The 25,971-nt window shown below is 38.4% G+C and overlaps 1 protein-coding gene across 1 annotated transcript in view; it reads left to right on the forward strand.

Annotated features, from left to right (window-relative positions):
• Positions 1 to 25,971, forward strand: part of LOC126353900 (fatty acid synthase-like) — a 445,172-nt gene that overhangs the window by 268,473 nt on the left and 150,728 nt on the right. The window contains exons 17-18 of the mRNA XM_050003124.1: positions 6,522 to 6,776; positions 6,979 to 7,140. Of these exons, the coding sequence (XP_049859081.1) occupies positions 6,522 to 6,776; positions 6,979 to 7,140 (417 nt within the window). The remainder of the gene's footprint in view (positions 1 to 6,521; positions 6,777 to 6,978; positions 7,141 to 25,971) is intronic.

The raw sequence follows: 25,971 nt of genomic DNA on the forward strand, positions 1-25,971 counted from the left end.
ATTTCAAAAACTCATGTTGTACTATTTAATTATTGCTGGGAAGAAACTACAAAGGTCATTTTTAAAGTAAGGATCAATTTGTAATGAAGTAAGAGAAATGTTATTTATTAATGTAAATTGTGTTTTAAACTACAATATGTACATTTTTTCACTTTTTCAGCAAAGTCACAATGAACATTTAGACATTTGTCAGGTCATGGCATCAGCTTTTGGATCTCAGCATTAAAGAACTCTGCCACTTGACTGTGAAAGTACACACTTTCCACGAAGAAATTCCTTTATTTCTGGAAATGGATGAAAATCTGATGCTACTAACTTAGGGCTGTATGGTGGATGATCCCAATGAAACTTGTTCAGTTGTGTCTTTTTTTCTTGCCTCAGCGTGAGGCCAAGCATTGTCATGAAGCAGTTGGACACCGCTAGAGAGCAGTCCCTGCTGGTAATTTTGAATAATGCACCTATGCCATAATAATGTTTCACAACACCTCTTAGCATTTATTGACATCTCTCTTATCAAAAAGACAAAATGGAGAATGCTTTTCCGGTCCCTAATAACTTGGCATTTCCATATTGAAGGTTGTTGTTTGAATTTTCATGGCTTGATCAGGGAGTGTGAATGATGCCACTCACTGCATTGATATTTACTGGAGTGTAATGCGCAATCCATGTTTCATCACCGGTCGCAGGTGATTCAAGAATTTGTCACCATCCTTGTGACAGCACTCCGAAATGAACAAAGAATTTGTTATTTGCTTTGTTTTGTGTTCTTCTGTCAACATTTTTGGCACCCATCTCGCACACATTTTTGTTGTTGTGAAGTTAGTCAATAACAGCGTGATAAAACTACTGACCTTGAAACTTGTGGAAATTTCTGATGCAGCTCATCAATAGCAAAGTGTCTATTTTGGCGAACTGTCTCACCAGTTTCTTCTGTCAAGTCTTAATTTATGACACTAGGCCATCCAGATCATTCTTCATTATGAACATTTGCCCTTTCTTCATTAAACAGCCGACACTAGTTATGCACATTTCCATCATTCATTAAACCTGCACCATAAACTTCAAAAAGCTGCTGTGAATTTCAGCAGCATTTAGGAACCAAACAGCTGAGTGCACTTCACAATTGGCAGGATTGCTGACTGACAGGACAACAAAGAAAGCAGTATAACCATAGATCCAACACTGGCAGAGATGTGAAACTTATTGGTGGTGTAGTGAGAGACTGGCCAAGATTAGCTGACCATGAAAGGATGTCACATGACAGAATGGGTGGACATGATGCGCTATCAATTCTTACATTAAAAATGACCCTCATTTACAAATACTAGAATATTTTCCCTTATATTTTCTGACTCTCTTGTGGATCATTTCATTTGATATCCAGCCATTGTCTATAGGAGTGTGTTTGTTCTTGTACTGATTGAAACACTGTCCACCATTTTAATTCTTGATGATTATTTCTGTCCATAATTCTTTTAAACATTTTAAAATGTCCACAAAATTAAAATCCACATCATAATAAGATTTGACAAAGCTCGTCTTAACAATCTGAACAACTGATCTGTTGAATGACATCTGAGCATCTGAATGCACTTGGTATGATTTACTTCTATTTACAGCTCATGCCAAAACCTTCTCAAGCAATACACTTTTTAATTACTGTAATTTTATGATTAAAACATGAATTTAGAGAAGTATACATTTTTGAAACTTATTAGTTTGACGCTACAAAAGGATAGTAGTTGTTGTTTAAATTAATTTCAAATTTATATTTGAAAGTTGTACAATTTTTTAGTTTCTTGTGCAAACAGTGTTTATGAAATAAATATCTTTTTGTCGAAATATATTATTCTTTTATCAATAGCTAACAAAATGTTTCCATTCATGTGACAGTTGGCATTTAGTCCAGATAACTTCTGTCTGTGTATTAAGTTTATGTAATGTGGAACTTTTGCTAATTTTTCTTTAAATTATGCTTTCAATGAAACATATTACATTTCTATTAACAATTAACAGATACCTAAATACACAATAATAAATTTCAATCCAAAACATTTTACATTAATTTTTTTACAACTTCAGAAATGTATATGTCAACCCATTTTGAATCAATACATTATGTAATACAAGACAACAGTGTGAAACATATACACTGATCTTTCTCTTTTATTTCAAAATAACTCCTCTGTTTGAAAATATATGATGAAATAATGGAGCTTTATTGCTATATGTTCTACATACCAGTATGTATTGCACATGACAACAGTCCAAAAGAAATGCTTCAATTATTTAAAACAAAATGAAACAATGGAATATCCAGGATGGAATGTAACAACTTTATGAAAAGGGTAGTTACTACTCACCATATAGGGGAGATGCTGAGTCACAAAAAGACTATCAGAAAGTGAGCTTTTGGCCAACAAGGTATTTGTCAGAAACAGACAACATACACACACACGTACTCACGCAAACACAACTCACACATACACACATGACCACAGTCTCTGGCTGTTTATGGCAGGCTGTGCACAGCAGCTGATGATGGGAGAGGCAGTCAGGAACCTGGGGCAGGGAGAGGGAGGGATATCAGGGTAGGGATGGGGGACAATAAACTGCTGCTTGTGGGAGCCTACAGGGATGAGGCGGAGAGAGGGTAGGGCAGCTACATCCAGTCGGGACATTAGACGAAAAGGGGGGGGAGTGGGGAGCAGCAAAAAAGGAAATCTGAAAGACTGTGCATGCAATGATGAAATAGAGGGCTGTGTAGTGCTGGGTTAGGAACACGAAAGGGGCTAGATGGGTAAGGAGAATGACTTATGAAGGTTGAGACCAGGAGGGTTACAGTAATTTAGGATATATTGCTGGGACAGTTCCCACCTGTACCATTCAGAAAAGCTGGTGTTGGTAGGAATGACCCAGATGGCATACATTCTGAAGCAGTCAGAAATGAGGAACATCTTGTTCAGTGGCTTGCTTAGCAACGGGATGGTCCAGCTCTTTCTTGGTAACAGTTTGTCAGTTGCCATTCATGTGGACAGACAGCTTGTTGGTTGTCATACCCTTGTAAAATACAGCACAGTAGTTGCAGTTTAGCTTGTAAATCACATGACTGGTTTCACAGGCTGCCCTCCCTTTGATGGGATAGGTGATGTAATATGGAACTTTTGTTATTTCTTTCTTTAAATTATGCTTTCAATGAAACATATTACATTTTTATGAACAATTTTACAGATAAGTTGTGGTGGCAGGCTGTATGAGATAGAACTTGCATCTAGGTCTATTACAGGGATGTGAGCTTTGAGGCAAGTTTTGGCAGCAGAGGTTGTGTAGCGATGGACAAGGATGTAGAGTAGGTTCAGTGGGTGGAGGATTACCATGGTGTGAGGAGTGGGAAGGATAGTAGGTAGGATCTTTCTCATTTCAGGGCACGAAGAGGGGTAGTTGAAACCCTGGTGGGGAATGTGATTCAGTGGCTCCAGTCCTGGGTGGTACTGAGTCATGAGGGGAATGTTCCTCTGTGACTGGATAGTGGAACTTTGGGAGATGGTGTGTGACTGGAGAGATAAGGCACACAAGATCAGTTTTTGTACAGGGGGGGGGGGGGGGGGGGGGGGGAGAGGTACGTGTGGTCTGTGAAAGCCTCAGTGAGACCCTTGGCATATTTCAAGAGAGAATGCTTGTCACTGCATGTGCGATGGTCTGAGTGGTTAGGCTGTATGGAAGGGACGTCTTGGTGTGGAGTGGATCACAGGCGTTGAAGTGGAGGTATTGCTAGTTGTTGGTAGGTTTGATATGGATGGAGGTACTGGTATGGCCATCTTTGAGGTGGAAGTCAACATAGAGGAAGTTGGCTTGTTGGGTTGAGTAGCACCAGATTACAAATATGTCATCAATGAATCTGAACCAGCTGAGGGGTTTAGGATTCTCAGTGTTTTGGATGGATTCCTATAGGTGGCCCATGAATAGGTTAGTTTAGGATGGTGCCATGCAAGTGTCCATAGCCATACTCCAGATTTGTTTGTAGGCAATACCTTCAAAGGATAAGTTGGTCATGGCAATTAGGAAGTAGGTTGTAGGTTTGGAATCTGGTGGGCATTGAGGAAGTTAGTGTTCAGTAGCAGTAATGCCATGGGCATTAGGGATGTTAGTGTAAAGGGAGGTGGTAGCAATAGTGACAAGCAATCCACTAGTGGTAAGGGAATAGGAACTGTGGAGAGTTGTTGGAGGAAATGGTTGGTATCTTTTATTTTTGGGGTAGGTTGTGGGTAATAGGCTCAAGATGTTGGTCTATAAGAGCAGAGGTTCTCTCAGTGGGGACACAGTAACTGGCCACAATGGGACATCATGGGTAATTGGGTTTATGGGCCTTAAGAAGGATGTAGAAGATATGGGTGTGGGTAGTAGTAGGGGTGAATAGAGAGGTGGACTCGGGGAGAGGATCTGGGATGAACTGAAGGATTTGAGAAGAGACTTGAGATCTTGCTGGATTTCAAGAATGGGGTCACTGTGGTAGGGGTGGTAGGTGGATGAATCTGACAGCTGGTGGAGTCCTTCTGTCAGGTAATCCTTGTGGTGGAGCCTGCTCAGGTTTATAAGGCCAGGATCAGGTTTTATGTGGTGAATTGTGGTTTTTTCAGTATTGAATTCGTCTTTCCCTCTCCTTCCTGAAGAAGCAACCATCGGTTGCGAAAGCTAGTAATTCTGTGTGTGTGTGTTTGTGTGTTTTGTTCATGTGCCTGTCTGCCGGCGCTTTCCCGCTTGGTAAGTCTTGGAATCTTTGTTTTTAATATATTTTTCCCATGTGGAAGTTTCTTTGTGTCTGTGTATGTGCGGATGGATATGTGTGTGTGTGTGTGTGTGCGAGTGTACACCTGTCCTTTCCTTCTTTTCCTCCTTTTTTTCCCCTAAGGGAAGTCTTTCCGCTCCCGGGATTGGAATGACTCCTTACCCCCTCCCTTAAAACCCACATCCTTTTGTCTTTCCCTCTCCTTCCTGAAGAAGAAACCATCGGTTGCGAAAGCTAGTAACTCTGTGTGTGTGTTTGTGTGTTTTGTTCATGTGCCTGTCTGCCGGCGCTTTCCCGCTTGGTAAGTCTTGGAATCTTTGTTTTTAATATATTTTTCCCATGTGGAAGTTTCTTTCTATTTTATTTATATATATATTAAAAACAAAGATTCCAAGACTTACCAAGCGGGAAAGCGCCAGCAGACAGGCACATGAACAAAACACACAAACACACACACAGAATTACTGGCTTTCGCAACCGATGTTTGCTTCTTCAGGAAGGAGAGGGAAAGACGAAAGGATCTCATGGCTTTCAATTATGACAAACATTAACTTTTATCTATTTGTAGTATTGTTAATGATTTTGTATTACCGATAAGGCTATTCACTATGTAGCAGAGACACTGAGCTGTAGACAGGCACATTTAAAAAGAGTGAGTACTAAAAATATTTCAGCTTTCGGACAAAGACCTTATCCATACAGAACAACTCGTTTGTGCATTGCCACTGCACTGAGCACTAAATGTTCATTCCAACTGCCTCTGACCTGAGCAGCAATCTAGCTGGGGTGGGTAGTGGGAGTAAGGAAAAGTTATGGGGTGATGAAGGACTGGAAATGCAGAGGAAGATGTTATTTCTTTTTATGGGAGTGTGCAGAGATGTGGTGGGGACAGGATAGGACTGTTAGGTGCAGCATGGGGTGGCTGTGTTTGTGGTAGGAAGGGGGTGAGATGAATTGTTATGAGATATTACCATTGTCATGGGTAGACTAGATGATAGTGAAAGGATGAATGTGACAGGTCTTCCATCTAGGTTTACTGCTGGGATATGATCCATGAGGCAAAGGGTTGTGAGCAGGGGTGGAGAAGTTATGGCCAAAAATTTGTATAGGTTGGATAGACAGTGGAATGGCCATGGTGGGAGGGGTATGGAGGATAAGGGAGAGAATACCCTCATCCCAGGGTATGGCGAGAGATATCCTGTCTCTACCACATCCCTGCACACTCCCACAGAAAGAAGTAGCGTTTTTCCCTGCTGTCCCTGCATCTCCCCACCCCAAACCTCTTCCTTACATGCACTACATTGCAGCTTATGTCAGTCATAGCCACAGTCAAGCCTTAGTGACCAGTGACAGTGGCCATGTGTATGAGTCATTCTTGTGTGAATGTATGAGAGTTCCTACTTCTGAAGAAGTGCTTTGTCCAAAAGCTGAAATATTTCCAGCATTATTCTTCAATGTGTTCCTCTGTGACTCAACTCCTCCTCTTTATGCTAAGCATCAATGTGTTCTTTGCATATTGTTGTTATTCCATGCTGGTTTTCTAACTTGTAATGATGTTTTCTAACTTAGAAGCAACTGTTGATGACAGAACTGTGTACTGACTACTAGTGAGCTTGGTATCCTAATTTTATGGTAGCTTTTTAAAAATTAAACATTAAGACACATGGATAACCATTCCAGTAACTTTATTTGGGAATAATATTAAAGATTAAAAACATTGCATATTTCATTCCAGGGAAGCTCACTTTCAGTGTCGAGATCCTCTTTACAGAAGGGCAATTTGTTATTTGTGAAAGTGATGAAATAGTTGTGTCTGGTCACATATTTGTCTGTCAGGAACCAGACAAGGAATTTATTACCCTGAATAATGCTTCTCAGACTGGTCAACAAAGTGCTGTACCATTACTCAAGAGTAAGGATGTGTACTTAGATTTGCACTTACAAGGATATCAGTACACAGGAGTGTTTAAAGGAATATTGGAATTAGATGGTATGAAAACTAATGCAAAATATTTAATGCCTGTTTGTCATATAACAGTACATAATAAATTTCTTTAATTATGTACATACAAACGTTCTGACAAGATATAGTTTCTCACTCTTTATTTCATGTGTGCAATAATTTTTCTCCCTTTTAGTTTAAATCATAGTGGATATTTGGTGAATAACTGAACAAATTACATTTTTTGCAGACAGTGGAGCCAAAGTTTGTTTCACCAAGAACTGGGTTGCTCTAATGGACACTGTCTTACAGGTAGCCTTAATGAAGAGTGCTTGGAGATATTTCTCACATGTCTGTGTCCCAACAAAACTTCGGAAGGTTGTTATCAATCCAGAGAAAATTTGTCAGGCAGGTTGGTATTCAAAGAGTATTAAAATTTAGCCTCTTTTCTATTGTTTTTCTTCTTTTTTGTGTAGCTTTCATTTATTTGGTCCAGATGACATTTGTAGCAGTTAGAATGAAGGCTATTCAAATGAGGACTATTCACAAAGTATCTGACTATTACTGACAAATTCAGTCTATTCACCTTCAATGTAGTCCCCTCCATCTTCTATACACCCATACCAACACAATTAATGGAGGACAATGAGCAGGTTCTTTATTGCAGTGAATGTGGCAACTGCCCACTGCCCACAAGTCTGGCCATTTGCATCTCACTGCTTCATGAAGGTGATGCAGAACCCCTTCATGGTGCTCCTTAACGTTAATACCATCTGGAGTGTACTCATCATGGACCAAGTCACTGGAGTCAAAAAAGACTGTCAGCTTTACTGTTACACTGCTGCAGACCTGCCTTGCTTTTTTGGGTCTTAGGGATGATGGACACTACCATCGCAATGACTGCAACTTTGTTTCTGGGTTGTACCCATAAACCCCAGACTGATCTCCAGTGATCTCTATGTTCAGAAAGTTATGAATTCTATTCATATTATCCAGCATGTCCTGTGCAACCTCTGAACGAAGTTGTTTCTGCTCAGTTGTTAGCAAGTCTGGCATAGATAATGCTGAAATTCTCATGAGGTTATATATTCTGTTAAAATGGAATGAATGGATCCAGTACTGATTTTAATCATGCCTGCAGGTTCTCTTATCTTCATTAGATTAGATTAATACTTGTTCCATAGATCATGAATATGACACTTTGTAATGATGTGGAACGTGTCAGGCTAATAAAAGATGTCTGTACAAGATATCACATTACACAAAATATTGCATGACACTAATGTTTAAGCTTTTTCCCCCTTAATTTATATCTAAAAATTCAGTCAATGAGTACAAGGAGTTGTCATCTAGAAATTCTTTTAATTAATTTTTAAATGTTAGGTGGCTATCTGTCAGGCTTTTGATGCTGTTTGGTAGGTGACCAAAGATTTTTGTGGCAGCATAATTTACCCCTTTCTGTGCCGAAGTTAGATTTAACTCTGCATAGCGAAGATCATCCTTTTTCCTGGTGTTATAGCTATGCACACTGCTATTACTTTTGAACTGGGTTGGATTATTAACAACAAATTTCATAAGTGAATATATATACTGTGAGGTTACTGTGAGGATCCCTAGATCCTTAAATAGATGTCTGCAGGATGACCATGGGTGGGCTCCAGCAATTATTCTCATTACACATTTTTGAGCAATGAATACTTTTCTACTCAATGATGAATTACCTCAGAATATGATGCCATATGAAAGCAGTGAATGAAAGTAGGCATAGTAAGCTAATTTCCTGAGATTCTTATCACCAAAATTTTGCAATAACCCTAATAGCATACATAGCTGAACTCAGACGTTTCAGCAGACAATCAATGTGTTGCTTCCTGTTTAACCTCTCATCAATGGACACACCTAAAAATTTTGAAATTTCTACCTTAGCTACAGACTTCTGTTCAAAGTCTATATTTATTACTGGAGTTGTGCCATTTACTGTATGGAACTGTATATACTGTGTTTTATCAAAATTTAAAGAGAGTCCATTTGCTGAGAACCACTTAATAATTTTGTGAAAAACATAATTTTCAATTACATCCCTTAGTTCTTGGTTTTTGGATGTTATTACTATACTTGTATCATCAGCAAAAAGAACTAACTTTGCATCTTCACCAATGTGGAATGGTAAGTCATTAATGTATATCAAGAACAGTAAAGGACCTAAGACCAAACCCTGTGGGACCCTGTACTTGATTAGCCCCCCGTTTGAGGAACCAGCTGTTGTTTTAACATTACATGAACCACTTATTTCAACTTTCTGCATTCTTCCGGTTAAGTATGAATTAAGCCATTTGTGCACTGCCCCACTCAAACCATAATGATTTAGTTTATCTAAAAGAATTCCATGATTTACACAATCAAAGGCCTTTGAGAGATCACAGAAAATACCAATGGGTGATGTCTGGTTATTCAGAGCATTTAATATTTGATCAGTGAAAGTGTGTAGAGCATTTTCTGTTGAAAAGACTTTCTGAAAACAAAACTGACATTTTGTTAGTATCTTATTTTTACAAATATGGGAGGCTAGTCTTGAATACATTACTTTCTCAAAAATTTTTGATAGAGCTGTCAGAAGAGAGATTGGGCAGTAGTTGTTGACATCCGACATACCCCCCTTTTTATGCAGTGGTTTTACAATGGCATATTTCAGTCTGTTGGGGAAAACACCCTGCTCCAAAGAGCTATTACATATGTGGCTGAGAATCTTACTTATCTGTGGGGAACAAGCTTTAAGTACCTTGCTGGAAATGCCATTAATTCCGTAAGAGCTTTTACTTTTCAGTGAGTTTATTATTTTACTGATTTCAGAGGGAGAGGTTGGTGGAATTACAGTTGTTTCAAACTGCACAGGTATGGCCTCTTCTATTAGTAGCCTTGCCTCTGCTAGTGAAGATCTAGATCCTATTTTCTCCACAACATTTAATAAATGATTATTGAAAATATTTTCAATTTCTGATTGTTTGTTAGTACACTTTTCATTCAGTTTTATGGCACTAAAGTCTTCCTGTGCTTATGCTTGCCCTGTTTCCCTTTCAATAATATTCCAAATTGCTTTAATTTTATTATCAGAGTTACTGATCTCAGACATGATACACATGCTTCTGGACTTTTTAATAACTTTTCTTAGTACCGCAAAATAGTTTTTATAATATTGAACAATTTTGAGGTCAGTACTCCCTCTTGCTGTTAGATACAGTTCTCTTTTACGGTTGCAAGATATTCTTATTCCTTTAGTTAGCCAAGGTTTTTTATATGTTTTCTTGGAATTATGTTTAACTATCTTCTTGGGAAAACAATTTTCAAATACCTTTAAAAATGTATCGTGAAATAAGTTATATTTCAAGTTTGCATCAGGTTCCTTATACACTTCATCCCAGTCTAGCTGCTGTAGGCTTTCCCTAAAGTTTGCAATATTTATAGTGTTAATTGAACGCACTGCTTTGAAAGTCTGATTTGATATACTGCATGGAGCTATGTCATGTACTGTAACTAGCTGTGCACCATGATCTGAAAGACCATTCTCAACAGGATAAACATTTATGTCCTTAAACTTATCTTGGTCTATAAAAAAGTTATCTATCAATGTACTGCTGTTCTTTGTTATCCGAGTAGGAAAATCAGTGACAGAGCTCAAATTGAAAGAACTGAGTAATACTACAAGGTCATTCTCCCTATTACACTCTTTCAGGGAATCAACATTGAAATCCCCACAAATGATAATTTCCTTCCCCCTGTCTGACAGATAGAACAACAAAGCATCCAAGTTTTCTAGAAATAGCTAGAAATTCCCTGAGGGGGACCTATACACTGTTACAATTATGAAAGTGCCATAATTTAGTTTAAGTTCAGTGGCACATGCCTGCATATGTTCCTCTACACAAAATTTATTAGTTTTTTAAATTTTTTACACTGTGGAAGCTTTTGACATATATGGCAACTCCTCCTATCATCATATTATCCCTACTTACACCTGCAGCTAATTTGTACCCATTGATGCTAACCTTTTGCATATCAGTGACAATGTGATGCTCAGACAGGCATAGTACATCTATTACATTTTCAGTTTCTATATCTTCTAAAGAAAGCAGAAGCTCACGAATTTTATTCTTCAATCCCCCAATATTTTTATGAAACATACTAACATTATTTTTCACTTTACTTTTGTGTGTATCTTGAACTTTTTTAACATCTTGAGTACTTGCCTGGCTGAGTTTCCCACTTGACACTGATCTTACACTAAAAAAAGAGTTTCCACCATGAGATGTAGATCCTCCCCCCTTTAACTTTCCTGCTATCAGCCCAGCCAGTTTACCCTTCCCATTCTTATTGAGGTGTAGGCCATGTCTAGTATAGTCCCACCTACAGAGTGAATCAACAGGAACCACACCAATGTGTGACCCTGCACCAGATCCAAGTAGCCGTTCCAACTCAAAATTAACTCTTCTGACAGAAGAGCTCAAATGAGGTCGGTCGTGGTGCTCCAGAACTGACACAAACCCAACAAGATGATATGATTCCAGAATGAGACGGATACTGGCAGAAGTAAAGCTGGGAGTACCGGGTGTGAGTTGTGCTTCAGTAGCTCAGATGGTAGAGCACTTGCCCACAAAAGGCAAAGGTCCCGAGTTCGAGTCTTGGTTGGGCACACAGTTTTAATCTGCCAGGAAGTTTCAAGATGGTATGACTCGATATTGATGCAATCTTTGCCAGGTAACACTCTATGCTGTACCCCAGATCTCAGTCAGTACTGTTGCCCTGGTCACCCACAGTAACCACGGTATCTTCCTTAGTAAAGCCTCTACATGGTGAACCTAAATCCTCTGTAACATGCCCCAGTCCAGCACTAGGTTTGAAAACACTGGTGACCTTGTATTCTGACCCTAATTCATCCTGCAAAGTTGGCCCACACCCCTAGCATGTGAACTACCTAGCAACAAGACTTTCTTTCTCTTTGCAGACTTCCCTACATTCTTATTCAATTTGCTGCTGAAAGCTTGTTGAGCCCTGTCTACATCTACTTCTGTGGAGGCTCATCAGTTTCTGACTGAGGCAACAGGTCAAACCTATATTGTACATTAATAACAAAGCTGTCAGAAGAATTTCTTGGCCTGTTCCTTATGCCTGTTGCCACTTTCCACCCCTGTTTAGCTTTCTCCCCCCTTAGCCTTCCCAGTTCTCGCCTAGCCTCATCTAACTCAGCCTGAAGGGCAGCAATTTTCCCCTCCTGTTCCACACTCTTTCTATCTCTACTGCATACCCTACAGAACCACAGATGAGTCTTGCTCATTTTCCCAATTCCCACGTCACTACAATCGCCCCAATGAAAAAAGTTACACACCAGACCCCAGAGCTGACGATTCTATGGCATGTCAGGCACTTTACACTCGTGGTACAAAACAATGAAAATACGTGTACGAAAAATTAAGTCTACTCATGACTATGTAAACAGTGGTTCAGAAAATTTTTACTGGAGATTGCTTAAGAGATGATGATACTCTACAGGTATAAAGGAGCAGCAAACGTATTTAGCACACTAAACTATCAGTAAAATCTACCCTTCATCACCAGTGTCCTTATGTGATCAATAACAACCTCAAATGTGGGTGTAGCGGGCCTAATTGACCGTGTTTAAATTTTCACTGATTAGCAGCCATCTTTGAAGCAGTTTTACCACTTGTTTATCTGTGTGGTATCCATTGTTTCTTCCCCAAACACTTGTTGAATCTTGCAGGTTGTTTCAAATTGAGAATCACCGAGTTTAAAACAAAATTTGATGCCATAATGTTGTTCCACTTTTCAGTCATTTTGCCCACAGTACAAAATCTGGTGACAACCACTTACACATGTTCACTTGTCAATCGCTAGCCAGTGACTGGTTTTTTCCACAGTTGTGAAAAAATCAGACATGTCCACTATGTATGCCTACAAACATAGAAAGTGCACATACCATGATACCATTGTTGCTTTCAGCAATAAAAAATAAGATCAAATACTTTTTGAATGGCGTTTTCTTGCAAGGAAACACGGAAATAATCTTTCTGGCAGGTGGAATTGGCTTCAATTGTTTTGGTTCACGATCACTGGCTTTTACTCACTTATTTGATTGCAATTTCTTTTCTAATGTTGAGTAATTGATCCTCATCTCATTCACAATAACAAGTCAACTTACCAAATCTGTTGAATTATTTTGAAATGTTGTCTCTATGTTGCTGAGAAAATTGTTTTTACGACTGACTCTTTCTCAGAGTTTTCTCATAGTAAATTCTCTATGTAAAACTTACAATGTTTTTTGTTTTTATTTTGATAAGGTAATGGCATGAGCTATTTGATACATTTCAAATCACTTAGCTCAGTACCATCACAGAACATGGGTATGAGACATGTGATTTCAGTCATTAGAACTGCAATGAACAGGAGGGAACTCCAGGACAGTAGAGCAGTGGCTTTACACCCAATTCATCTGTCATGACCTCTTGTGCCTAAATGATCTTTTGGAATATTTGGTATGAGATGTTCCTCTTCCTTCCACTTCTCTGTTGGGTCCTAGGGCATTGGGAAAAAAGACAACAGAAAGGGATGTATAGGGAGATAGGGCATTCTGGAATACAATTCTTCAGGGTCATCCATTGAGACCTGTCTGACTTAGGAGGCTGTGCAAGTAGCTACACTACTGGCATAGCTTCACTACTGGTGTAGCTTCACAAGTCCATGCACACCTCTCCACCAACAAGGACAGTGCTACAATAAGGAAGAAGACTATGGCTATAGGAACATGGAACATTAGTATTCTTCTGGACTTAAGTAACAGACCAGAAAGAAAAACAGCTCTCATCATCTCTGAGATAGCTGGATTAGATATAGACGTTGCTGCCTAAAGTGAAACCAGACTATCAGGTGAAGGAGACATTAGCGAGGACAGCTCAGGGTACACCGTCTTCTGGAAAGGAAAGGATGCAGGAGAACCATGGTCCTCAGTGTAGGATTTGCAGCAAATAGTGAAACAACATCGATTAATTTATGTTCCTATCAGTGAAAGAATTATGATTCTTCTAATTACTCTTGCTGGAGATTGCTTTGTCACCCTTGTCTCTGCCTATGCTCCCACTTTAGACAATAAAGAGGATACAAAATATCAGCTCTACTAGCAACTGTGCAGAATTATCATCAAGGTACCTACTAAAGATAAAATTGTGTTACTTGGTAACATCAACTCTAGAGTGGGAAGAGAGAATCAATTTTGGAGAAACAGCAGAGGTAATCAAGATGTTGGAAACTGCAGTGCAAGTGGACTGCCACTTCTTGGTCTTCACATGAGCATGAACTTTTTATTACCAACTTGCAAATTCTGCTTAGCTAATCAGTATAAGACAGACTATATGGATGCATCCACAGTCCAAACAATGGCATTTCATTGACTGTGTCATCACTCTGCAACATGACAAAAAAGATGTCTTGATCACAGAAACAGCTCAAGACAGTGACGATTGTAGGACTGATCACTAACTGCTGGTTAGCCATCTGAAAATATTCCTGTCCATCATAATCCATGATCCTACATCTCAAAACCTTCCATGAGAAAATTCTATATACACACCCTGCAGAAATGAAAAAGTTTTGTTTTCTCTTGCAAGACATGCTTTTGGATTGACTTAGCAGTGCAACAGTTAACTCAAAAAATACTGAACAGGGCAGGTCACTTTAAAAACATCTTCAGAAAGACTGCAGAGGATCTCATTAGTTCTGATGCAAAGAAGAGAAATGACTCATTTGATGACAACAATGAAGGGATTAGGAATCTCAAAATGTCAAATGGGATGCTTACCTGTCTCTTGATCAAGATCCATCCTCCATGGAAAAGAAAAGATGGCTTTAAGAACTCAAGGAGAAATGTTTGGCTAAAATACTAACAATCAAGAAAACCAAGAAACTCCCAAACTTCAAAGTCTCTTAGATTCCAGGGACTTGCAGAATTTTTACACTTGAATAAGAGAAATATGTGGATCACTTCATTCTTCATCAGGAACTCTGAAAGCCACCACAAGTATGAGCATGCTCACTGTAAGTCAGGACATCGTGTTTCAGTGGAAACAGTATTTCATCTCACTCTTGGAAAATTGTTCTGCCTCTGACACTTTCTCATACATGTTCCACAACATCCAACACAAACTTGGGTGGCAGTTTCACTGACATTTCATGAATTCAGCAAGGCTCTAGATAGTATCAAACTGAGCAACAAGATCTGACAACGTCCCCATGGAGATCATTCAAAGTAGTGTCTTGTCTCCAAAAGCCCGACTCTCCTCCCAGTCTCTTTTAATGCGAGAAACCCATAAAGTACCAGCAGACTTAAAGAACTCCAAAATTTTCAATATTTTTTTTTAAAAAAGTGACTGTAGCATATGTGGCAATTACTGGGGCATACTCTTGCTCTCTGTGATTCTTTAAATTTTTGGTACAGTTCCGTTGAATGACTTCCAGACTGTTTCTGAGACGTACACTGCTGCTGATTTTACCCCTCCAGATGAACTATTGATATAATCCTCTGTGCATGACAACTGCAGGAGAAGTGCAAGAATTTGAATGAGTTTGTGTAATAAGGTTATGCAAAGCTGGATGTTACATCTGTGATATAGCAGGAAGACCTGGCAGAAATGTAGCCACTGTACATGGTTGCTGGCAGCAGTGGTCTTGAGAGTGTATGGCCACAAAAAGACCAGACTCCAGATGATCACATGCCACCATCATGTTCAACTTATGGCTCTGTCACATTGTACTGCATCTGCAGCAGCAATTTGAGCAGCAGCTAACATTACAGTGACAGAAAAAAACTGTTACAAATTGGTTATTTCAAGGACATCTCTGAGTCAGATGACCTGTAGCGTGTGTTCCACTGAACCCAAACTTGACTTCAGTGGTGTCAAATGAGAGCTCATTGGGGGACAGGGAGGAAGTCTGTTGTGTTTTCTGATGAAATCTGGTTCAGCCTCTGTGCCAGTGCCAGTTGTGTGTTGGTTAGTAGGATCCCAGTTGAGGACCTGCACCCAACATGTCTGCATGCCAGTCACATTGGACCTACACCTAGGGTGCGATTTAATATAACAGCAGGAGCACTGTTGTGGTTATCCCATGAACCCTGACCACAAATTTGTATGTCTGTTGAGTGATTTGACCTGTTGTGCTGCCATTCATGAACAGCATTCCAGGTGGTGTTTTCTGACAGGGTAACACTCACCCACTTGCAGCTGTTGTAACTCAACATACTCTAATGTGTGTTGCTTTGGACTGTTTAATCACCAAATTTGCCTCCAATCAAACACATACGGCATGTCATCAGATGACAACTCCAGCATCATCCACAAACAGCATTAGCTATGCCTGTATTGACTGACAAAGTGCAGCAGGGGTGGAACTCCCTGCCATAAACTGACAGCCAGCACCTGTAAAACACAATGCATGCATGTTTGCATGCTCATATTCAGCATTCTGCCATTTACATTGGTTGTTAATGTACCAGCATTTCACATTTGCAATGGCTTATCTCACGCTAGATTAACCTGTGATCTTGAAATACTAGTCACTTAAATATGTTATCTAGACAAATGTGTTCCCAACATTTCACTACTATACATTCATTATTTTTTTGAGATTGCATTTTTTCTGTTGATGTATTTGTGTTCTATGACCTAAAAAAGACCTTTGATACTGTGCACAGAAAAGCTATGTGTTAGGCCTTAAAACATTTGTGTTACGCTTTCTTATGTTTTCCTTTGTATCCTTTTGGGTTCTTTAGTGGATACAGAAGCAAGGAACAGATGCTGTTCATGCACAGAGAATTCAGGTATTAATTTATTGTATATGTAACATCGAATAGTAAAATAATACATAAATTCATTGCTGTATTTGCTGTGTCAGTTGTTAACAGTAGATTTGAATCTAGAAATGTATATAGATAACAAAAGATTTATAAGTCTGTCACTCTTCAATACACTGTCTATTCAGAAGATGTTGAGCCCTGGCCACAATGAAAGTCTGTAAATGTGACTCAACTGGTAAACACAAAAAATGGCTCAGTGCATGAGTGTTTGAACTTAAGATCACCTACTGCTGGAGCTCTGGAGAGGGGATGCTTGCATCTCATTGGCAGTGGCTTAATCATTTGTAGCAGTGCTCTCATGCCATAGTGATGGCTGTAGGAAATGTGGCACCGTAACTGGTGGTATGTGTATTTGAAAGGGTGGCAGACCAAGAGTGACCGATACCCACACTTAACACTGTTCAATTGATTCAAGCTTCCCTTGTCTGGGCAAGTGCTATACCAAAATGAAACAAGTGACATATTTCCTATTACAAATGGTCTCAAATAAGGATGTAGCATCACGCCAATGTTTTTGCTCTGCACGTAGCACCTGTGTTTAATAAGGCATCATCTGGAAGCAATCGCACTAGTAGACTTCAATACAGATATGATGGAGGACTATTTAATCAATCCTTACTGCGTTCTAGAAGATTTATGAGTCTCACCCAGGCAATTGAACTGCAGGATGCTTCACTAGCTCACACACCTGCAGAACTGAACTGTGTGTAAAGTGCTGCAGTACTGCATGTAAATGGTTTGACCTGTTATCAACATCCAGAAATGAGGTTACTTGCTGCTGGAACTGCCTTTTGGATTTCAATATCTCTAGCTCCTGTACAAGTTTCTAACAAGTAAATCACTTCCTATTTCTAGGAAGTACATTATCAACTAAATGCTCATCAGAAAACAACATGGAGAACAGAATTAATGCCACACATGTTGCTTTTGGATGTCTCCTACGTCGAGTCATCCTGAATAAAGATGTGGCTCTATGCACCAGACTGATGGTGTTTCAAGCAGGTGTTGCTCCTACCTTGCTCTGTAGTTGCAAAACCAGAGTGCTGTATGACTGTGATGTTAAGAAACCAGAATGCTGCAATCAACAGTAGCTTAGAAACATTATGAATATCAAATGAGATAATTTCATATCAAACATTACTATTTTTGAGAAGGCAAAGATGTACACTTTACAAGCCACCATTACTGGTCACCAATGCACATTGGACATGTCCAATGGATAAGAAACAACAGACTTCATCATTAAATTTTGTATAGTGAAGTGAGCAAAGGTAGAAGACCCTGTGGTACTCCTCTGAAGCACTATAAGGTCCAATTCAAGAATAATCTAAAGAGTCTAAACATTGACCTGTGTAATTGGTGCAATGCAGCAGAAGGTTGTAATTGCTGGTGCACAACTATTTCAGCTGCTGTTTTACATTTTGAGCACTAACATCAGTGGAAAATGAAAAACATCAGAGATGCAACCTCCACTGTCTATTATATGTAATCTATGTGGCCCTATTTTTCATGCCAGAATTGATCTGCTAAGCCATCAAAGGCATGTTCACCCCTGAACTGCCATGCAATAATGGAGCTGCTGCATAAAAATGAAAACTCAGATATGGGTATCAGCTGGTGATGACCATCATGAAGTGGTGTCTAAATTTCCCAGGCATTATTTTATAAATACATTATTTATGACACTAAAAACAAAGATTCCAAGACTTACCAAGCGGGAAAGCGCCGGTAGATAGTCATAATGAATAAAACACACAAACACACACACACAGAATTTGAGCTTTCGCAACGGTGGCTGCTTCATCAGGAAAGAGGGAAGGAAAAGGAAAGATGAAATGATGCGGGTTTTAAGGGAGAGGGTAAGGAGTCATTCCAATCCCGGGAGCGGAAAGGCTTACCTTAGGGGGAAAAAAGGATAGGTATATACTCGCGCGCGTGTGCACACACACATGTGTGTGCGCGCGCGAGTATATACCTATCTTTTTTTCCCCCTCTTTCCTGACAAAGCAGCCACTGGTTGCGAAAGCTCAAATTCTGTGTGTGTGTTTGTGTGTTTTATTCATTGTGCCTAGCTACTGGCGCTTTCCCGCTTGGTAAGTCTTGGAATCTTTGTTTTTAATATATTTTTCCCATGTGGAAGTTTCTTTCTATTTTATTTATTTATGACACTGTGATACTAAACAAGCCAATTTGTGCAAGTGGTTATCTCATCATTCATAAACTGCTCCACTGAGTACTAGCACTTTTCTACCAAGAAATCATGAAGCTTTATCTTCAGTGAACCTATCTACATGCTGAGTGCATCACCCTTGGGTTTAAGGTACTTTTTCATTCTCATGTGTTGGAGTTCCTATTGGCAGAGTTATAAGTGGTATTTTGAAAGAATGAAATTTTCTTTGCATCTGTTGTTGTGCTTGTATTTGAAATGGTTTTCTTCACCTAGCTCAGGATTTCTGTGTGGTAAGATGGTAATCACAAATGTGTACAATCCAGAGACTGGTGATATTTTTAGGTTATTGAAAATTGGACTGGTGATATTTTTTAGGTTATTGAATAATGGACTGGTGATATTTTTAGGTTATTGAATAATGGACAAAAGGATGTTCTTGGAGGAGTAGCACACATTTTTCTGAGGATTCTTTTTTGAAGTAACAGGCATCATGACATGTAGTACTTCCATTGCAATAGAAAGGCTGTCTATTTTGGTGCTAAATAATCTATGTGTGATTGCCAGCATAAATTTTTGTTCAAGTTTAGTCCCAAGAATTTGATGGACTGAGCCTTTTCCATAACTTGATTTTTATGTATGATACTAGTATAACTGATTTTTGACTATTTGGTTTTAAGTTGTGTAATGAAACATTAAGTTTAAGACCAGTTTGTTGAAACTATGAATCTTGCTTGTTTAGTGTGTGTATGGTGCCATCCAAAATTTTTCTCACATTTTGTTGTTCAGTAAGTACTGAGTTATCATTGGCAAGCAAGACTGGTTGACTCTGACATCGAGTGGTAAATCATTATTATAAATGAGAAACAAGATTAGCCCTAAGACTGAATCTTGAGGGAATCCTTATGAAATTGTATTCCACTAAAAATCATAATTCATGTTATTAAATGTTATGATTATCCTTTGCTTCTTGTTTGTCAGATAATACCTAAGCCACTACAGAGAACTTTGTCTGATGGTGTATCTGTCTCATTTGTGAAGTAGCATGGACTGTCAATGAATCGAAAGCTTTTGTAAGGTCACAGAAGACACATGCCGCTTTATTGCTTTTGTCCAGTGATGAGCTGATTTTTTTCAATCAATTCATTAATTGCATTCAGGTACTTTTCCCTATTGGGAATCCACATTGGTTTTTGAGAATAACATAATTTTTTTTTTTTTTTTGATAAAATTTGTTATCTGGACTGCAGCTATTTTATCAAATATTTTGGATAAGACTGGGAAGATAGAGACAGGAGTATAAGTTTGCTAATCCTTTTTTGATCATTTTTTGTCTAGTATTTTTATCTATGTATACTTAAATACATCAGGGAAGTTGGCTTTTTCAAATGACAGATTGATTCTTTAAGGCAAAGGGTGAACTATTTTATCACACAAAAATGTACTTTCTTTGGTGGGTGTGTGATTCCTTACTAAATGTCACAAAAGCTCACTATTCCCATCCAGGCCAAAGAAATTCACACTCTTTTGATAAGTAATCATATCTCTGTTGGAGTTTGATATATTTATGAGGAATTTATCAAAGCATTGAGATACTTAAATATAACCTACAATAATATCAGTATTTCATTTTATTTTTTAAATTTCCTGATAGTTAACTATTGTACCTAATTTGTATTTAATAACAGACTATACTGCCTTAGACTTATTCCTATGTCCTAAATGAATCTCATCATTTGACATTCTTTTGGCAGTTTTAACAACACTTTTAAATATAACTTCTTACTGTCTCACGTAGCTAATGAAGTCAGAGTTTTAATTGTGTTTCAGCACATTATGTAGTTCTCATTTTCTCACACTAGATTTTTTTAAAGTCTGCAGTAAATCAGTTTAGTTTACTTTTGGCTTTGTGGTGCAAGATCCTAGGTGAGAATGATTCATTGATTACCTCTAGAAATGTTCTTAAAAATTATTGAAGTTCTCAGTACTAGACACACTGTTATCTATATGTCATTTTACTGTGTCTGTCTTGTCATGGAATATGTTCAAGTTCTTTTTACAAAAGTTTATTTTCATATAACCATTCTTAGCATTTGGTTTCTTTATTCCTGGCAGCTGAATAAACAACACAGAATTGTCAAAAATTCCTAAATCCAAACAGATCTTATTTTTACTTTGAACATCTAATTTGATAATACATTGTCTATACAAGTAGCTGAATGGGCATTTTCTCTAGTGACTTGACAAAAATGTTCTGAGTTAAGTCAAAAAACTGTTTTGAGCTATTGTCACAACTAAAAAATCTAAATGTTGGGTAACGAGGGTCTTCCATAGGGGAGACCATTCGCTGGGTGCAAGTCTTTCAATTTGATGTCACTGAGCAGAGAAAATCTCCAACACAGCTGGGAACTGAACCATTCTGTCATGCTGACCACTCAGCTATCGGGGCGAACATTGTCATGACTCATCACATTCACACTTAGTTCAGCTGCTATAATAATATGTTTCTTCCTTAAGTTTATTTTAAAGATGAGTTTGGATGAGAAAGTTTTAGTTATTGTACTTCCTGGGAATCTATAATAATTATGAATATCTATGTTCATATATTAACTAAAACAGTCAGTTTTTGGAAATATAATATATTTGATAGATAAAAAGAAATACTCACCAAGTGATGACAGCAGGAGAAAATGCATGTAAAGGTTAAAGAAATGTGCAAGCCTTTGGAGCCAGTGGCTCCTTCTTCTGGCAGGAGCATTGAAGGGAAAGGAAGAGGGACGGAAGAAAGGACCGGCGAGGGTTAGGAAATGGGGAGAGTTTGGAAAAGTCACATAGTACCCGAGATCAAGGGAAACTTACCAGGTGTAATGAGAGGGAAAGACTCATTGTACAGAAGAATGTATTAAACAGCTACTTTAACAAGGCTATGACTTCCTAAAATCATGCCCTATACTGAGGTCCAACCCACAACACCCAAAACAGCTTTTTGTGCTGCCTCTCCACAAGCTCTGCAGTATTCGTGTCAGACACTATGCATCATATTCCCTGCCCTGTGGCTCTTACTCCTGTGATTGTCCCAGCTGCAAGACTTTTCATATGCACCCTTCTACCACCACCTACACCAGCCCTGTAACTGGCAGAACATCGAAGGAAGATTCACCTATGAAACAACAAATGTTGTGTGCCAACAGTTATATAAATATTGTTCGGCTTTTTACTTTGGGATGCTCAGAGATTGCAACATCGTTAATTGCATGACAAGTAGTAGTGTTTATTGTAAAGCTGTTTGATAATAAGTCATGTGTTATAAATGGGACTCTGGTGTTTGCAGACAGAGGTAAATATTTCCTTTGAAAAATACCATTCTAAACATACAAATATTAAGCTACCTTTAGCAGATAAACAGTAGTTACTTAGTATAATGGAGGTAACAGCATCTTCTTTTTATTATTCATCTTTTTTTAAAAAAGTAACAGCTTTCTTTGTAATATGTGTGGTTAAATTTACGTGTGATAAACATAACACTACTGAGCAATATAATGACAGTTTATTGTTAATGCTGTATACACATTAAATTTCTCTGATTTCCTTGTCTTCTTTTAGATTATAACTTGACTTGTTTAAATGATTGCATCCTATCTTCAGCTGTCAGTTTTACATTAAATGTTGCACTCTAGTACAATTTTGGTTTTTGGCCATTTTCAAGTACCCTGATATATATATATATATATATATATATATATATATATATATATATATATATATATATATGTGTGTGTGTGTGTGTGTGTGTGTGTGTGTGTGTGTGTGTGTGTGTGTGTGTGTGTGTGTGTGTGTGTGTGTGTGTGTCTGTGTATGTGCGGATGGATATGTGTGTGTGTGCGAGTGTACACCTGTCCTTTTTTTCCCCTAAGGGAAGTCTTTCCGCTCCCGGGATTGGAATGACTCCTTACCCTCTCCCTTAAAACCCACATCCTTTCATTTTTCCCTCTCCTTCCCTCTTTCCTGACGAAGCAACTGCCAGTTGCGAAAGCTCGTAATTCTGTGTGTGTGTTTGTGTGTTTTGTTCATGTGCCTGTCTGCCGGCGCTTTCCCGCTTGGTAAGTCTTGGAATCTTTGTTTTCAATATATATATATATATATATATATATATATATATATATATATATATATATATATATATATAAAGAAACTTCCACATGGGAAAAATATATTAAAAACAAAGATTCCAAGACTTACCAAGCGGGAAAGCGCCGGCAGACAGGCACATGAACAAAACACACAAACACACACACAGAATTACTAGCTTTCACAACCGATGGTTGCTTCTTCAGGAAGGAGAGGGAAAGACAAAAGGATGTGGGTTTTAAGGGAGAGGGTAAAGGAATGGAGGCTGTCCCATTTATAGTTCCTTCCAAGTCCCACATTCCTCATGAGTGTATAAGGTGGTTTTAATTTCTCTAAGGGCCAAGATGTACATCCCCTGATGTAAGTGGCAACGAGATTGACATATAACCTTAGGATGAAAAGTACAAGTAACGCGTGGCAAAAATGGTTGCACTTAGCATGATCTGTGAATGGTGTATTCAAATCTAGAATGTTGCATAAATTGTGCATAGAACCACCCCATCTGATGCAGAATCCACTTGGTTGTCAAAGACGAAAGAAAATTCTGGTGTTAATGGGGAACTGAATGCATGTTCTATCATGAGAAAGAGACACAGGTAAAGGAACTGTATCCTCTATTGTTTTCAAATCCTTTGCAACAGTACTGAAGAAACAAATTGAAAAAGTAGATACACAAAATTAGGCTGTAGATAACCACACAAATGCATTTAGTTGTAAATGCACATTTATCAGAGTACCCAAAAATATGCTGGGCACAGATGCTGCAACTGAAAAAAATTTTTTGACACCAAAGATCTTTTTGCTAATGGGATGTAATGTTAAATTGTGACTTGAAGATGGTAACTTAACCAAAACTGGTTTCCTGTGAAAATAAATATACATTAAAGCAGCTTTTAGTGGTTCCATGATGCTGTCACTAACATAAATTGAAGCTGTGCTACACTATTACAAAAAGTATGTTTTCTGAGATTTCATTAGTGTTTGGGATGATGTGAAAGGTTTTAATAACAAATGAAAACTTTAGATAGTGTTTATTTATTTTTATTATTATGCTCCACCACAAATAAATACATGTGTGTGCTTCCGTTCAATATGGTTACCATCAGAATCACCACCACACTGTTACCCAGGACAGATTATATGCAGTGCCATCTGGACCTGTGTAGCACAACCGCCACCTGTCACTCCTATCACTCTGCTAGAGCTGCTATAACTCACTTAAAAACTGCAATGCTCAGCTGAAATACACACTTTCATAATGGCGGCCTGTGACATCATTTGTATGCCATCAAATAAGCTGTATGTTGGATAACACAATATTTTTTGTCTTACATTATTATTTATACATTTTAGGTGACACTGAAAATTAATTTTAAGCTTGAATCAGTGGCTCAGAAAAGATTTTGGGGACCCTCACAGACTGAAGTTTCTCTTTGTATGTAAATCAGGCTTATCATAATGTTGATATTTTATACAAGCAGGCTTCATGGGAGAGGCCCACGGAAGTTATCACTCAGAAACTTACGATGTCGCCAAGAATAAGAGCTGGTTCTGACTTCCAATAAACGTTAGTAATGTTATGGATAATTTCAAAATAGGAAATAAAGTACAAACTCTTAAATTAAATGAGGTAAGCTAATAAATTAAATATGATCAAAAGGAATGTTATGAAAAGAAATTTCATGTTGTAGAGGGAAGTAATTGTTGTGCTAAATCAGACCCAACTTCTATTAGATGATAATTTAGGTTATGATGAATGAAGAACTTTCCATCTGAATCAGTCAAGTAGATATAGATCAAGTGATTTCTATAGAACTGTACCAGAAGCTATCATGGATTTGATTGCCCAGTCTATGCAACTGATCCAGTGTACAGTATATGCCCTAAGAGAGGCTGAAGGAGATGAAGTAGTCTCTGCAATAAATATGTACTTTATAGTAACAAATTTCATTGTTGAAAGTTGACTGACTGGCAGTCCAAAATGTCTGCTTTGCTTCTCCGTCATGGATAACAATCCCTGGACAATGTCTCATTGTAAAATCAAAGTTAACAGACCACATAGAATCCTGTTGTTCATGTTCTTGTTTTCAGTCAGATGATTCGATATTACTCTTCTTGCTAGCTGATCCTTTCCAAAACGTTTAGTATCTCCATAACTATTGCAACAGTTTGAGACCACTCTCTGTAGTCAAGTTTTGTCTCACTCTCTAATTTTTATCCCAGCCCCCTCCATACACCTTGTTGTTGACAGGATGTTAACCACTAATCTCCTACTCCCCCTCCTCTCCTCCTCTCTCTCTCTCTCTCTCTCTCTCTCTCTCTCTCTCTCTCTCTCTCTCTCTCTCTGATTTTCAAATTAATGATTCCTTGATACCTAAAGATGTGTCTTACCTACTTATTCCTGTTTGAGTGAAACTAATGGTTAGAGATAAAGAAGAAGATTATGCACAAATTCAGTATATTAGTCTACTAAATGATATGAGTATTAACAGTTTTAGTTGCTCAGTGATACTTGGTTTGCAGTGCAAGACACTTACAATGAGTGGTGAGTGGAAGTTTCCTCACAGGCACAGGCTGTGATGGTGAAAAGCTGTGTGCATTCTGTGCCCTCATGGAATCACACATCGATAGTGTGTCAGCATTAGTTGCTTTCTCTGGACCAATGTGAGCCTGATCTGAGGTAAAATCTGCCTTATGTCCTGGCATGCCAATGCTGTGTATGGACAATCATATGGTGGTTCGAGAGGTTGCCAAATGGCATTGTGTAGGATGAAGAATGGTTTGCAGGATTTTAAGTCAAAGAAAATGAATGTCTGCTGAATAGAATGTTCTTCTGGTGTTGTGCAAACTCTGCAGTTTCAGTAATAATAATTGATGTGTCAGTGAAGAATTCTGCATGCAATCATGTTGAATTCTTCTTTGAAATCTGTTTGGTGGGCAAGTATCACAACAGGGGGCTGTCAGTGCAATGCTCTGTGGCATGCCATCTAAAAGAGGCCTTTAATTGTCGATGGAACCATTCTACAACAACA

The sequence above is a fragment of the Schistocerca gregaria genome, chromosome 3 (genome assembly GCF_023897955.1).
Source record: "Schistocerca gregaria isolate iqSchGreg1 chromosome 3, iqSchGreg1.2, whole genome shotgun sequence".
In the NCBI taxonomy this organism is placed as follows: Eukaryota; Metazoa; Arthropoda; class Insecta; order Orthoptera; family Acrididae; genus Schistocerca; species Schistocerca gregaria.